At 46.9% G+C, this 13961-nt stretch overlaps 1 protein-coding gene across 1 annotated transcript in view; it reads left to right on the top strand.

Moving 5' to 3' along the window:
* Positions 1-11835, top strand: part of vps37d (VPS37D subunit of ESCRT-I) — a 20895-nt gene extending 9060 nt beyond the window's left edge. Inside the window, exons 2-4 of the mRNA XM_048269978.1 lie at positions 1381-1552; positions 8054-8136; positions 10614-11835. Of these exons, the coding sequence (XP_048125935.1) occupies positions 1381-1552; positions 8054-8136; positions 10614-11138 (780 nt within the window). The 3' untranslated portion in view covers positions 11139-11835. The remainder of the gene's footprint in view (positions 1-1380; positions 1553-8053; positions 8137-10613) is intronic.
* The last annotated feature ends 2126 nt before the right edge of the window (positions 11836-13961 follow it).

Genomic DNA, 13961 nt, shown 5'->3' with positions numbered 1-13961 from the left:
GAAAATTTGAATTCCAATTAGACCCAAACATAGTCTGGCTTCAGCCACTTGCAGAGAGAAGCGGGGTCTGTGGTTTGAAGCGATGTCCTAGCCTTGTGCATGCTTTCCATGAGCCCATGCTTTTGGACTTCTCCTTCCCCCTGAGGCGGTTAGTCTCCAGTGGACCAGGGAAGTGTTGTAGGAAGAGCCTCTTGGTGCCATTCTTTGCCAGTGGAGCACTTTAACAGTGATTGGCCGCCATGATCTGCATTTGCCTAAAAGTGTCCAACTAGTGCAACCGGTGGTGAGCTTACTTGACAGTGTAATAGACACCCTTATTGCCATCACCATCTCAGTCGTACCCCTTGAACTGTATTTTTAGAAAGAAAGAAAATTAAACTGACTACTTCATCTGGAAGTCATTTATAAATAACCATAGAAACATATTCACATCACAATATTTAGTGACTCTTGTAGAAGGATTCTTTTTTAGATGGCTTTTTTGGCTCTTTTAAAGCACAACTGTTATTTATTGCAGTTCAAGTGCTTCTAATGCTCAGATGTTAGTCATGAATTTTTTTTTGGTTTTTGGTATGTGAGCTAGGCAAGCTTCAGCTGAAGTGCCTGTAGTAGCGGGGACGTTTCAGCCTCCGAGGCTGCCAACAAGCATGGCTGAAGTCTTAAAAGCCTCAAAACTGACTGGCCACGGAAACTTGAAGCGAGCCCTTGACCCAGAATGTATGTAGGTTATACCACCCAGCAGCACAGCATAGTTACATGGTGGAGAGTTACAATGTTTTGAGAACACACACCACTGACCCATCTTCTTGGCCTGATAGGTGCTATTGGACACTGGCCCGGTTCTGCACCGTCAGTTTTTACCCTTTGTAAACTGTAATTTACTTCAACACAGCCTGTGTCCATGATGTTGTACTTAAGTTGCTCTGACTTCAGCATGCTTCACAAGTCTGCTAATGAGGTCTGACGTCTTCGCCGTTGCCCACATCCTGTGTGGTTGGGCCAGTGTGCTCACGTTGTCTTGGCCTGTCTGGTTCTCTCTGTCTGTTTAAAGCTTGACCTGAGCTACCCTGAAGTTGTAATCAATGTTTCAGTCAAGACCAGGCTTTGTGGAGACATGTCCACATCTTGGCAGATGCAAATGAGCAGTATATTTGTGCTTGACAAATACACAAGCATTGTAACATTGATTTGTTGCATGTTGGGGGAAAACCAGCACACGGCTTCAGAGAAATGTTTCACAATCTGATCATTTCATCATGTATTCCTGTGACCCTACCTGTTTCAGCCCACATTTTTACATTTGATTAAGTGTTTGTCATTCAGATTTGCTCAAGAGTTCTCGTTCTGGAGTCTGGATCTAACCAGATCTTTTTTGTTTAGTTTCAGGAGCTGCAGGTGGACAGAGAGGGGCTATTGACGTCCAACCGCAGCCTGGCTGAAGAGAGCCTGTCACGTCGGCCTCGCCTCCAGAATGGCAAACTTCAGTTGGCTGCTAAGTACGAGGAGCTGGCAAGACTGACTACTGCCTGCAGGGAAAAACAAAGCCGACTGGGTAAGCTGAAGGTTGCATTAATATTTCATGCTCCATGGGTAAATGTACGTGGCAGCACAAGGAGAAAATGAATGTTGATTTGGTGTAGGCTATATTTTTTGGCACATAGTTTGATGTTAAAGTGGAACTTGAGTGAGTTTGTTTCACATATCTTGCCTTTCTTTTTTTATCCACTCCATGCAGGAGATTAAGTATTTACAGTTCTACTGCCAGCACATTGAAAACTAAAATAAGCAAGATTTACCACTGTAACCTCTGTTTAATTGTGTTGTTTATGTACAGTGACGTTCCAATACATCAGTGAATATTACAATATTACTCACTTCTAAAAACAACCACTGGCATCTAGCATGTCTCATGAAATTGAGACCAGGCAGGTTGGAACAGCAGACCCACGTTATTGTCTGGTCTACTGTGGCATTGTCCACTTGGCAGCTTGCCATCCCCCTCAAATAGGTGTAGTAAAATTATCATGTCCCAGAGGCCCTGACCGGGCCGAGAGGTCTCCACCTAGCTGTCCCACCCCCTTTCAGCACCAGCCAGGAATAACCTGCCTGGAACGGACCACACTTACTCATGTTGATCATGTTTCTGCCTGGAGGCAGAGAGCCTGTTTTAATAGGGAGGGAAAAGTTCTCACAGATTTTTTCTTTCTTTCTGTAGTTCGGCCAGGATCAAAAAATATTTTTTTTTTCCTGTCTCTTTTGGCAATATCTGAGGCAGACTGGTTCTCATGCTTTCGTTGGATAATTTATTGTAGTGTTGTCCGGCTAAGGAAAGCAAATTCTATCTAGTCATCAATACTTTCTTCAGATAAAACAAACCAAACTACCCCCATCCATGTCCAAACTAAGCCCATCCATGTGAGGCAGAATTGCAAAAATAAAGACAAGGGACCCGAACCCTGCAATGCTTTTGTAATTGTGGCTGACTGTGAATGCTAACATCAGTGTCTGGCGCGGGTGTTTCTCTGAGAATGAACAAGCTGTATTTGCCGGAGTACTACTGGGCCCGCCTGGAGCGCTGCTTAAGTGTAGCACACCTCTCTTTCTTTCTCTCTCTCTCTCTTTTTCTCTCTCTCTCTCTCTCTCTCTCACTCACTAAAGGATTCAAGTGGAGGTCGCCCTTTACAAGGTCTCAGATGAGCTCCTTGTCTCGCAGCTTTGTTAATTCATAGAGGGGGTGGAACAGCGCTACAGGCTACCCCCGCCCCACTCCTTGCCCCGATCCCTGTAGCATTCCTGCATTCAGGCGAACCCAACACATATGAATTATTTGTTGATCTTTTTTGCCTCCCCATTTCCCCCCACCCTCACCATTGTGCAGCCTGACTGGTGTTGCAAATCTGTTTGAAAGGCCCTTTGTCCGCTCACTCCACCTCCGCTGTGTGGAAAAGAAAAGGGCAAGATTCACATGATTGTCAGAAGTGTCCGAGGCAGGCCCACCCCCTCTCCCGGTCTTTTGACGAGGGCCGCATGTGAAGGCGCACATGGTTATGGGAAAAGTTGGGTTGACTCAAAAGCCAGCAGGAAATTGACCCGTTGTCAGGGCTGAGGGACCAACAGGGGGAGGGCCGGGATGTGGGCTGGACTGAGCTCTGTGGGTGGTGGTTGGAGGGTTCGGTAGGGGGTGGGGTGGGCTTCCTCTTCTACGGTCCTGCCCCGAAACAGAAATGTATACGGATGAAGGATATCTGCTAGTCTGCTTACACGGTCTGGCGGAAGGGCAGTCTCTGTGTCGGAAGTCTCCATCACTTGAGCGGCATGGCTGATCCTCCTTTTCCTAGTTCCCCCTTCCCTCCCACTCTCTCGTCTCGTCTCCGCTCCGAAACACTGTTTCACTGAGCGGTCCCTGCGCAGCTGTCCCATGACGGAAGGAGGGTGGAATGTTCACCTTCCTGTCACCACACTCTTGCACATGCACCAGCCCTCCAGCTGCAGCGTCAGGCAGGATGGGTGGGAGATCCTTCCTCCTCCAAAACATCTGATTCCCATTTCCACAACGCAAGGAGAGAGAGGGGGTGAAAGAAAAAGAACAAGAGAGAATGAAAGCGAGAGAAAGAATTTGGTTCAATTCCTCAGGCTGTAATGCTAGAAAGTGGGCGTGGAGTCCAGCCTTGGTCTACCGAGCTATTGCGTAACCCGAGCTCATCCAGTCATGAGTACTTTTGGTAGTGTGGAAATCAGCCAGAAAACGGAGCTCACTGGTGTTTGGTGTTGATCTGTAGTCATAATACTCTCGCATTGTTTTGACTGGCTCTATGTATAGCGTAGCTGTTGGGCTGTTTTGTTTTACACTGTAATGGGACCCACAGCATGTGTGGGCAAAAAATAATGTGCTGATCTTCTTCTTCTTCTTCTTCTTCTGCTCCTCGTCGTCATCCTCCTCCTGTACCTTTTATCCACATCATGTGAAATCACATTCCTGGCCTCTTGGGGTACCTAGCCAGCCTGCTGAAGTGGGACGCAGCATGGCATATGTGTGGACTTGCCATAGCCTAGTTTTTTCCCTCAGAAGGATGGCCTGAAGCACTGAGCGCAATTATATCAAGACCATTAGACCGTGACCTGCAGATGCCACACAGGAACCTGGGGGTTGGCGTTCGCTACACTGGCTGATCATTCACTTGCCTGGCTAAGGCGCTAACACTTTCCACTGACACGCTACAACGGGACCCTTCCAGCTCAGTGTGTACCTATAGGAGAGAGAGAATGACAAACCAGAGAGAGAGAAGAGAGAGAGAGAAACTGACAAACCAGGGAGAGGGAGAGAGAAACCAGAGGGGGCTACTTGGAGAGGCGCCATCATCAGCCTGACTGTGAAAAGGGCACCTCCACCTAAAGCCTCCACTTAATCACACAGCTGAGATGGTTGTTTGCCGGCTCCCCGTTGGGTCAGCGCAGAGGCCACATATTTCTGTGGGACGGTGTCGGTTGGTGCTCGTGGGAGACTGTGTAATTAGCGAGAGCGAGATGCCCCCTCTCGGCTCTCGGTGTTTAAGGTTGGCGTGGGGGAATTCTGCAGAGTTGGATTAGGCCTATTGAGCTCCCCACCACGACCAAGCTTAGCAACACCACTGGAGGGAGTGAGGCCTCTCGCAGGCCGTGTAATCTATCCCCCTGAGAACCGCACACCTCGCAGCCACTCGGCAGAAAACATTGCAATAATGTATATATGTCAAGTGAAACGTGAAATTATGCAATGTTATGCGTTTTGAGGCTGCGTGGCGTCGCGTGCTACGGATAGTATGGATGGTGGTATGGAGTGCATGAGCCAGAAATGATCTCATTATGTCCATGAAAAGCGCTCAAACACAGGGATGTTTGTCAATGAGCTCATCCCATAGAGCTCAAAGCCTGAACAGAAAAGAGTTTTATTAGAGGAGCCACCAAGGGACATTACTCAGGCTGATGTGGAAGCACAGTAGCTCCCTTGTGTAGTGAAGGCAACCATGTAGGCGTTTGTCTGTCTCCAGGCCTATGACATGAGTCATCATCCCTTTACATTGTTGCCTAGGAGGATGCGTGGCAACTGGAGCACATACATCATATACATCTGACTGTGTGTATGTGTGTGTGTGTGTGTGTGTGTGTGTGGTCTTCCCTGTGTAATTGCACTGAAGGTTTCATGAGGATGTTCAGACAGAATCTGTCAGAGGTTGCTCAGCAGACGGTGGGACAGTGAGAAAGCAGTGAGTGTGAAAAAAGTGGTGACTGACAATCCGGTCCTGAAAACCCTTTTTTTCGCACTGCTGCGGAAAGTTAATCAAGTTCAGTTTTGCTATTTGAGCTCGGTGGAGCCGGCCGGCAGGAAAAACAGTTGGTGGTATTTATCTTTGGAGACCACAAAAGAGCACCCCCTGTGCTGACAGGAAGTGTGTGTGTGTGTGTGTGTGTGTGTGTGTGTGAGGAGGGAGGGAGGGGTGCTGACATGTTTTTGTATTGGTTTTAGTTTTGAACCCAATCAACACAGAAAAAAAGCTCTCCAGATTTAACTGTGCTTCCAAACAGAAGGTTCTTTGAAGTATCTGGGGGTTTTGAAGTGTCATAAAGCCTTCATTGAAATGTCTCAGGGCAGATGATTGAATACAATAAGGCCAATGAATACATCACACAAAACATCCTTTGTCATTCCTCGGCTATAAACTTGGGTTCTGGCAGTTTTAAGCTGCACCTGTAATTTCAGAGGCTAATTTTTGAAAGCAGATTGAGTCCTTAGGCAAACTCTCGCTGTGCGAAAAACAGGTCGGCACACGTGGCCGTGTTTTGGATGCCACTGAAAGAGAGCTCAAAGTGGCGAGCAGAGCTGGCAGAGCGGTGCACATGGCTGGTGAGGCATGTCGAGCACATGTGAGTCCAATCAGGCCGTCTCCAAATGCTCCTTTCACAGTCCCAACTCCCAACTGATAAACAAAACCCCCTTGCGTGCTGTTTGTTCTCGACGCAGAGAAAACAAAAATAAAATGCCTAATGAGCTGCTGGACCCTACGTGAAGCAGGAGGGACATAAATAACACAGCTAGCGTTCCACACATGGACTAGACCATACAAATCACATCCAGCATCCCAGAGTACAAGAGGAAGCAATTGTCAGAATGGTATTCTGTAATTTTTGCAGCTGCTTATGTCAGCTGTGTACAAATATATTTTAGGACTATTGTTGTGTCTTTTACCAAATGAATTAGCTCGTACAGAATAATTATGGGTTTTCTGTTATTCTCCTTCAAATTTCTCGGCTGCTGTCATGAGCTTTTGGGTGTGATCTTTAACTTCTCTCTGGTGTCCTGTTCGTCATGCAGTTTGATATTGTGTTTTCATTGCAGAGATCACGTTGGACTTTGCATTGGGAAGAACACTTGAATGAAATGAAAAATGAGGCCCCCACACATGCGGGAATGTGCCTATAAAGCAGTGGATTGGCCTCGCTCTGCTTACTGTAGATTTTAAAGGCACATTCAGGATGTTTAGTTGGTAGTCTGGCTTATGAGCTGCACTTGTACCAGTTGCTCCTTGCATTCCTTTTGAGCCTTAGCATGAAGATCACAAGTCACAAGTGTTGACCATTTTTAATATCTTAATCTTTTTTTGCTTTTCTTGGTTTCTCTGACAAAACTCAAACAGGATAAATGAATGGGATGGCGAATACAAGGAGGAATTTCAGGTTGTTTTAGCTTTTATTTTCCTATGTCTTGCCATCTAGGAGAAGTGAGCACTTCATGTCTTTGTGCGTGTGTGTGTGTGTGTGTGTGTGTGTGTGAGAGAGAGAGAGAGAGACACACAGACACTCTTGCTGGGACGGCATCATCCTTGTACAGACACCCTTTCTGCTGAAAAGCTCCGACGCTGAACTACTCGCCCAACACGGCGTGCCCCGGAGGCTCCTGGTCGACGCTACGCGAGGCTCTTGTCTTTAGGCACACTGAATTATTTCTCTTTGAAAAAATATAGGTCAGCCACAGCTGCTCACAAAGTGCTTGTTTGGCTGTCTGTCGCTTTCCATTAGAGCACCAACATCTGGGGTGGAGGGGTCACACACATGGCACGGTCCCCACCCCTACTCGCTTGTGCAACTTTGCCTCTCTCAAAGACACACACGGAAAAGCAGTTGGCAGAGGCAGTCTTTAAGTGGGTTTAGATTATTGATGTCGAGGCAGTGGTGTTGTGAAGGGGCAGTGTGAATAGGGGCCTGTTGTAATCGTTATTTGTGGTTCCCCCTGCCAAGATTGCAAAGGGAGCGCTGGCTGGGGTCCAGCGAAATGACATGACCAATTAGTAGATCTAGAGAAATTGTGTGAATGCTACCACTGTGATAGGTCTAGTAGTAATAAAATGTGGTGCAAAATTGACTTTATGGCATTCTCAAACAGTGATTAATATTGAGTGAAATATAGAATCGTAACCATCCCTGCCTTTCCACCATTTTCATATTTTCTTTTTTTTTTTGTAGGCTATAACACTCTGATGACCTTTCTCTGCCCTATACGGTCACTAGATGAGTTTCTGCTAGCCTGCTCAGTGCCCCGCGGTGGCAAGCACATGTGTGCATTAGCATTAACGACTCGTTGCCACGGCGACCACACAACACCACCCCAGGGAGAGAAACCCCCCACCCACCCACACCTCCATCAGCTGAGTTGAGCTAACAGAATGTGATCGCTTTCTCCCCAGCCCCCCAGGACGACCAGTGACACTGCAAACCTCTCCTCCCTCTGTGGCGTTTGCCCCTGTTAGTTGACACAAAGGCCAGCGGACGTTCACTAGGGACACAGGCTGCTCTTCCCCTCAGCATGACCACACTCTTGGCCTTCTAGAATAAAATTAAAAAACGTTCAAGTCCGCCCTTCTGGGAGAAAAGCCTCTTCTCGAAAACAGACTGCGTCCCAAATACCCTGTCAAGTCTCCCTAAAGCGGAGGAGTGAAGAGATTTTGCTATGATTTGCATCCAACATTCCTAACAGACTGGTGTTGCTAATGTGATTATGAATTTGTTTGTGTTTTTGCAGAGGCCTACACAGAGAAGCACAGTCCCAAGACGGCTCAGAATCTTCTGCTAGAGGAAGTTGGGCGCGCCGAGGAAGAATCGGAGGTAAACCCATCACATGTTTTTTGTGACGTTTTGATGTTTTTTTTTTTCTCGTGTGGTTGTCTAGACTACCTAAAAAGCAACTCTTCAGGCTCTGTATCTTCTCCAGTAAATGTTGGGCATGTTACGCTGCTGAAATAACATGAGAATCTCACACTGTGGCATTCAAACCCATGTAGCCTGAAGTACCCATCACGCACTGGTAACTGCTTAAGGGGGAAATTGAATCTGAAAGCACATGAAAGAAGCATTTGCCTCCAATGCGCTTGTTCCACTCAACACAGCAGTGAGTTCTGTTTTCCCCTCCAAGTCAGTCTGGTTCCTTTTAATTATGCATACGTGTTAAAGTCTTATCGACGACAAAGGAGGAACAAAGACTTGCGGAGGTCGCTAACCACCTTTGGGCAAGCCGTGCCACTTTGGGCAGCCGTGGCCTACTGGTTAGCACTTCAGACCTGTAACCGGGGTAGGCATGGCTGAAGTGCCCTTGAGCAAGGCACCTAACCCCTCACTGCTCCCCGAGCGCCGCTGTTGATGCAGGCAGCTCACTGCGCCGGGATTAGTGTGTGCTTGTGGGATTAGTGTGCGCCTCACTGTGTGCTGTGTGTGTTTCACTAATTCACGGATTGGGTTAAATGCAGAGACCAAATTTCCCTCACAGGATCAAAAGAGTATACATACTTATACTTGCTGCATTTTCACCAGGGCTGGGCCGTCATTAGATCGTTGATGAAATCAATTTGCAGCCTGTGCATAACAATGAGCGCTGGAGGCCCGAGGTCTGCTGTGATCTCATCTGACGCTCTGGAGAAGCTGCTCCCTGAGGTGGAACACCTACATCCCCCTACTTTTAATTAACCCGACAGCCAGCCAGGCTCCACCGAGTGCTCCCTCTGCACTGAGATCCAGCCACACTGCTATTGTGTCTACACTGCATTTTACACTGTGCACATCTACACATCTGCACAGTGCTATCTTCTCTCGGCTGCTTTAGCACTCTGGAATGTTCTTGGTGAACCATGATGGAGATGGGGATGAAACAAGAGTTCATGTGCACACTCTCTATTTGAGATGTGCAGTATTACATTCAATGTAACCTTAAACTGAGCTCTCAGGAAGAGCAAAACATATATGCTGTGTAGCAGGATTGCAGGAATATTTGCCATTCTCGTGGTGTAAAGGAACGTCATTGTGTGATTTCTTCAGTGTGTGTTGCATTTAGTCAAGCTGACAAGCAAGCATTAGAACATCTTGTTAACCTTAATAAGCTAATCCTTTTAAAGTGAGAGTGTGTTGAACACTGAAGGAAATGCTGCTCTGTGCAGCACATTCTCATTAGAAAGATGACTTGTGTTCCCAGAGGACCCCCTCCCCCTCCTGTCTGCGTGGTCTTTCATTTGGCCACTGGAGCCACCCAAGGCCATCCACCACAGGCCCATAAATAAGTACCCCAGCGCCAATCAATGGCTCTGAGACGAGAAGTCGTTAGGCTGCTGGGGTGGGGGCTGATGGATGGGGCGAGCTTTGTTCATAACTACAACTGTGCTGAGTGCTGGCTTTCAGGAGGGCCCAGGAAGGCGGAGCTGAGCCACTCTGGGTGGGGAAATGGATGGCCCCGCGACCCATTTGTTTATTGGGTGAATTAATCCCATCGATCCCCACCCCCATCACAAGCCGGAGTCTTGCTTCCTACCTCTGAAGCTCTCAGCTCCCAGCCAAAGATCCTTGATTCGACCCTCTCTGTCCCAGCCATTCATTTTTAACCATCCATTCTTCCCTGTGAACTTCCAGCTAAAACTAAATGATGGCATAAAGTGGAGCAGCTGGTAGCCGAATCAGATCGCATGTCGGTCCAGGTTTCAGCTTGTGCATATGGTAGTTGTCCCTTAAGTGCAGGTAGCCCCGCGTGCGCTTGACTTCCTCACTGCCCTCCCTCCATTAGCCATGCCCTAGTAAGAGCTCACATTGTTGTGTTTAGGGTGGGGACCACAGGGGCAGAGAGAGAGAGAGACTGTGTGTGTGTGTGTGTGTGTGTGTGTGTGTAGGGGGGGGGTCTTTGCAGACAAGACATCATCAATAATTCAGCACCCCCATACTGAGAGAGACTGGCTCTGACACCTGCTCCCCACTGATTACTGACAAATGTACTCATTAGGATGGAGGGCTAGTGAGGTGCTTAGCCTCACAGTGCCCTATGCAGATCAGAGACCTTGCCGCTAACCTGTTTGCTCAGCTGCCTTTTGGTCATTCTAAGCTTTCGAATTCACATATCTAGAGATCGTTGAGAGGATGTTTCAAACATTTTCGGAGTTTGTTTGTATAGTTTATGTGTTCCTGTGTAATATCTCTCTCTCTCTCTCTCTCTCTCTCTCTCTCTCTCTCTCTCTCTCTCTCTCTCTCTCTCTCTCTCTCTCTCTCTCTCTCTCTCTCTCTCTCTCTCTCTCTCTCTCTCTCTCTCTCTCTCTCTCTCTTCTCCGCAGGATTTGCTCGAGCGGTTTATGGAGGGCAGAGTGTCTCTAGAGGGATTCCTAGAGTCTTTCCAAAGCTCCAGGAAGGTTTACCACATCCGGCGCGCACAGGCCGAGAAAATCCAGGAGTTCAACCGGCCCGAGCAGAAGCTGAAGCCAGCGGACGAGGGGCCGAGGAGAGGGGAGCACGGCCCGGAGCCGCCGCGGCCCAACGGCGTCACGGCTGCCCAGGTCCAGCCCCGCGTCTTCCAGCTGCGCTACGGCCTCACGCCGGCCATCCTCGTGCCGCACTTCCCCCTGGGCGTCTCGTCGGCCCCCGCCCACGCCATCAGCCTACCTCCCGTGGACTCGCGACCGGGGCTGATACAGGGACAGGCCCAGGCGTCAGGGCCAGCTGCTGCACACCCCTGCCCAGGGAAGGCCGTGGGTCTGAGGGTAATCGGACAGATCCCCGGCTGGCCTGCACCCAACCGGCCCATGCGGCTGCAGCAGCTGTACCGGCCCAGCCCTCACCAGCCAGAGCCTCCGTACCGGTAACAGTGTGAGATTTGGCACGTGCCATTCCAGGTCTGGAGCGAACAAAGGGCCGTCAGCCATATCGATGATTTCCCTCAGAGACTGCCTTTGAGGTGTGGTTGAGTCCATGTTCAGAAGAGCTGATCACCACTGTTTTTGTTTTTGTTGATGTTTTTGTTGATGTTGTTTAAAGATGTTCTGGCAAAGGGATTTGTTTGGGAAAAGCCATGAGATGAGTCTATTGTTGCGTGTGTGCAAGACGTCATGAAAGAGGTGGACATTTTCTAACGTTTCTACTTTTATGTTCTGTGACGAGCTCTTTCTCAGGACATAACGGACTTATGAAGTGACAGTTTTTGCCTTGCGTGGTCACACTCACAGGACAGTCCCGTATCCCACTGACGCGTCTGAGAGTGACCATGCTTGTGATGTGGAGCCTTCTTGATATGGTGGTGGTCAACAATAAAGTCCATTTCAATGTGTTTATAATAAACCTCGACACGACTTGTTTGGTGATTTCATTTAGCTTTAATGCACAATGTTAATATTTCATGAGTCAAGACCGTGCATTGGGGAGTTTTTATTTTCTCAAGCCTGATTCATTCATTTTATGCTCTGGTTATAAAAATATATTAATATTTATGTTTGAAATGCACTTTTCCACGCAGATGGTCCATATTTATTATTTATACAGCTGGTAGATAATACACTGGCAATACTACTGTTGAGCCAGGACTTTATGATCAATAATGGAGTTAAGGATGTGTTCACATTGTTATCTCTGGACCCCATTCAAAAACGGGGATTGTTGTTGTGAGGGTCAGTGGGTTCCTGTTGCCAAGGTGGATTAGCAACCCAAATAAAGGAAGATCAGTGGAAACGGAACAGGATGAGAAACTTTGTGTTTGTTTTTGCTCCAGCTCCTTTTCAAAGTCACACCAGTAAAAAACACGACCAGAAAAATCCTATTTGAAATTCACCACACCATGTGGACTTCAAACAGTGTTTGTTTACCATGACAAATGGGAAAGTCCATTTTTTTTTTTACTTGTTCAGCAGTGGCATAGTTTGTAATACGGACTCCATTATGTGATTTATTATGGGTAGGAATTCCGTCTCTTTTCTCCATCCTTATCGCTATAATGGAATATTTATGGGGGTGGTACACTATATCTCTAGTCAGCCCTGGTTTCCAGAGTGATGGGGGAACATACCCTTACAATTAATATGGTGTCAAATTTCAAGAGGCAACAGATATCGTGTAATTAAGGCTAGTGTGGTAGAAATGCAACAGGCCACAGACAGCAGTGAGTAGCATCCGTCTCTAATTATGCACTGAGGCAAGGTTAAGCAAAATGTATTCGGCCTCATTCTTTGGAAGCATTTCCTGTCTAATAAGTCACATGATCTGCAGTATGCAACTCAAAACAAACACATTTGAGACAAATAACAACAGATTGGTTTAAGTTAAATCTGGGGAAATCTGGAAGGCTGAAACCCTGTGATGCCAGGGCCCATTTCCACCAATAGGCTACTGCATAATGTGGTTCTTCTGTTTCATCAATTGACTGTAGGAATTGCATTGACACTCTTCATCCTGCTCCCCTTAGTCAGTGAATCATACTGAACTCTTCTGAATCCCTTTCCACTCTCTTGACCTGGAACTGACCAAATTCATTTTAAATGTGATATTTTTCATTTCCTCCATCATGTAAGGGATGACCACAATTGCAAAGCAAAACAAAAATGAGTTGCTTTGTCATTGTCTTCCTCTCTCTTTATCTAGGCCTTCTGTATGAGAAGATTTAAAGGGCTGGGCTGATATACAGCATTCTTATAAAATATTCAAGTGTGACCTCATCTTTTAAATTACCTTATTAATTAGTTAAATTATTAATCCATTAAATTACCCTATTGTAAGGGAAGGGTGTGTGCACCTCCGGCAGCATTTGGTTGACTCACACTGCGCTATCCCTGGATGCTTTAGCCTTCCACCTCCTCCATGACAAATAGGTTGAGACAGCGGAGATTTGCCTTCCATGTTTCCTCTGGAGCCATACTGGGCCTGTATTTACCTGCAAAACATTTTTTAAATGGCCTTTAAAATAGTTCAAAATTCTCCATTAAAACTTGTAATACAGTAGGACATATTTGTTTGTGTTTTGTTTGTAAAGGAATGTGCCTTCCTAACCTGTGTGGATGCACCACTGCTTGGAAATGCAGGCATTCTTGTCCATCTGCCACGGACACAGAAAAGTAGTACGCTATGCACTCCACCACTCCAAACCAAACCAAACTTGGAACGAGAAAAACAATGAGAGAATAGGGAATTGTATTAATAATTATTATATTTTTAACAATAAAATCTGGTTAATAAAATAACTAGTTGTTTTCTCAGATGGCTCAACATATCCAGCTGGATCAACATACCCCAACTAAGCTGAGCCACAAGACAACAACACTTCTTTTGGGAGCGCATATTGTTGTCTGTTACGCACTTTGCTGTGTTTCAGCTGATGATGTACAGTACACTTTGTGTAGGAGCTGCATGAGTTTTGTCTCATGTTCCCTTGGCGATAGGTTGACTTTAGTTAAAACAACAACAATCCCGCTCTCCCATCCCACATATAAAATAATATTATAAATATGCCACTTACGGCCGTCAGTGAGTGATGATATTACTTCTGAGGGGATCAGTGAAAATAACCCACTCCACTCCAAGACACTTGCCACAGTCAACAGTCTTGGGTCTCACTAAGCATGAGTGTACAGTCAGGACACAGAACTGTTGTATCTGCTGATAATGAAGGGTTTGTCACATGGACCTCAGTGGACCCACACATA

The sequence above is a fragment of the Alosa alosa genome, chromosome 2, assembly GCF_017589495.1.
Source record: "Alosa alosa isolate M-15738 ecotype Scorff River chromosome 2, AALO_Geno_1.1, whole genome shotgun sequence".
Classification (NCBI taxonomy): Eukaryota; Metazoa; Chordata; class Actinopteri; order Clupeiformes; family Clupeidae; genus Alosa; species Alosa alosa.
This window is presented reverse-complemented; position numbering and strand designations above follow the sequence as displayed.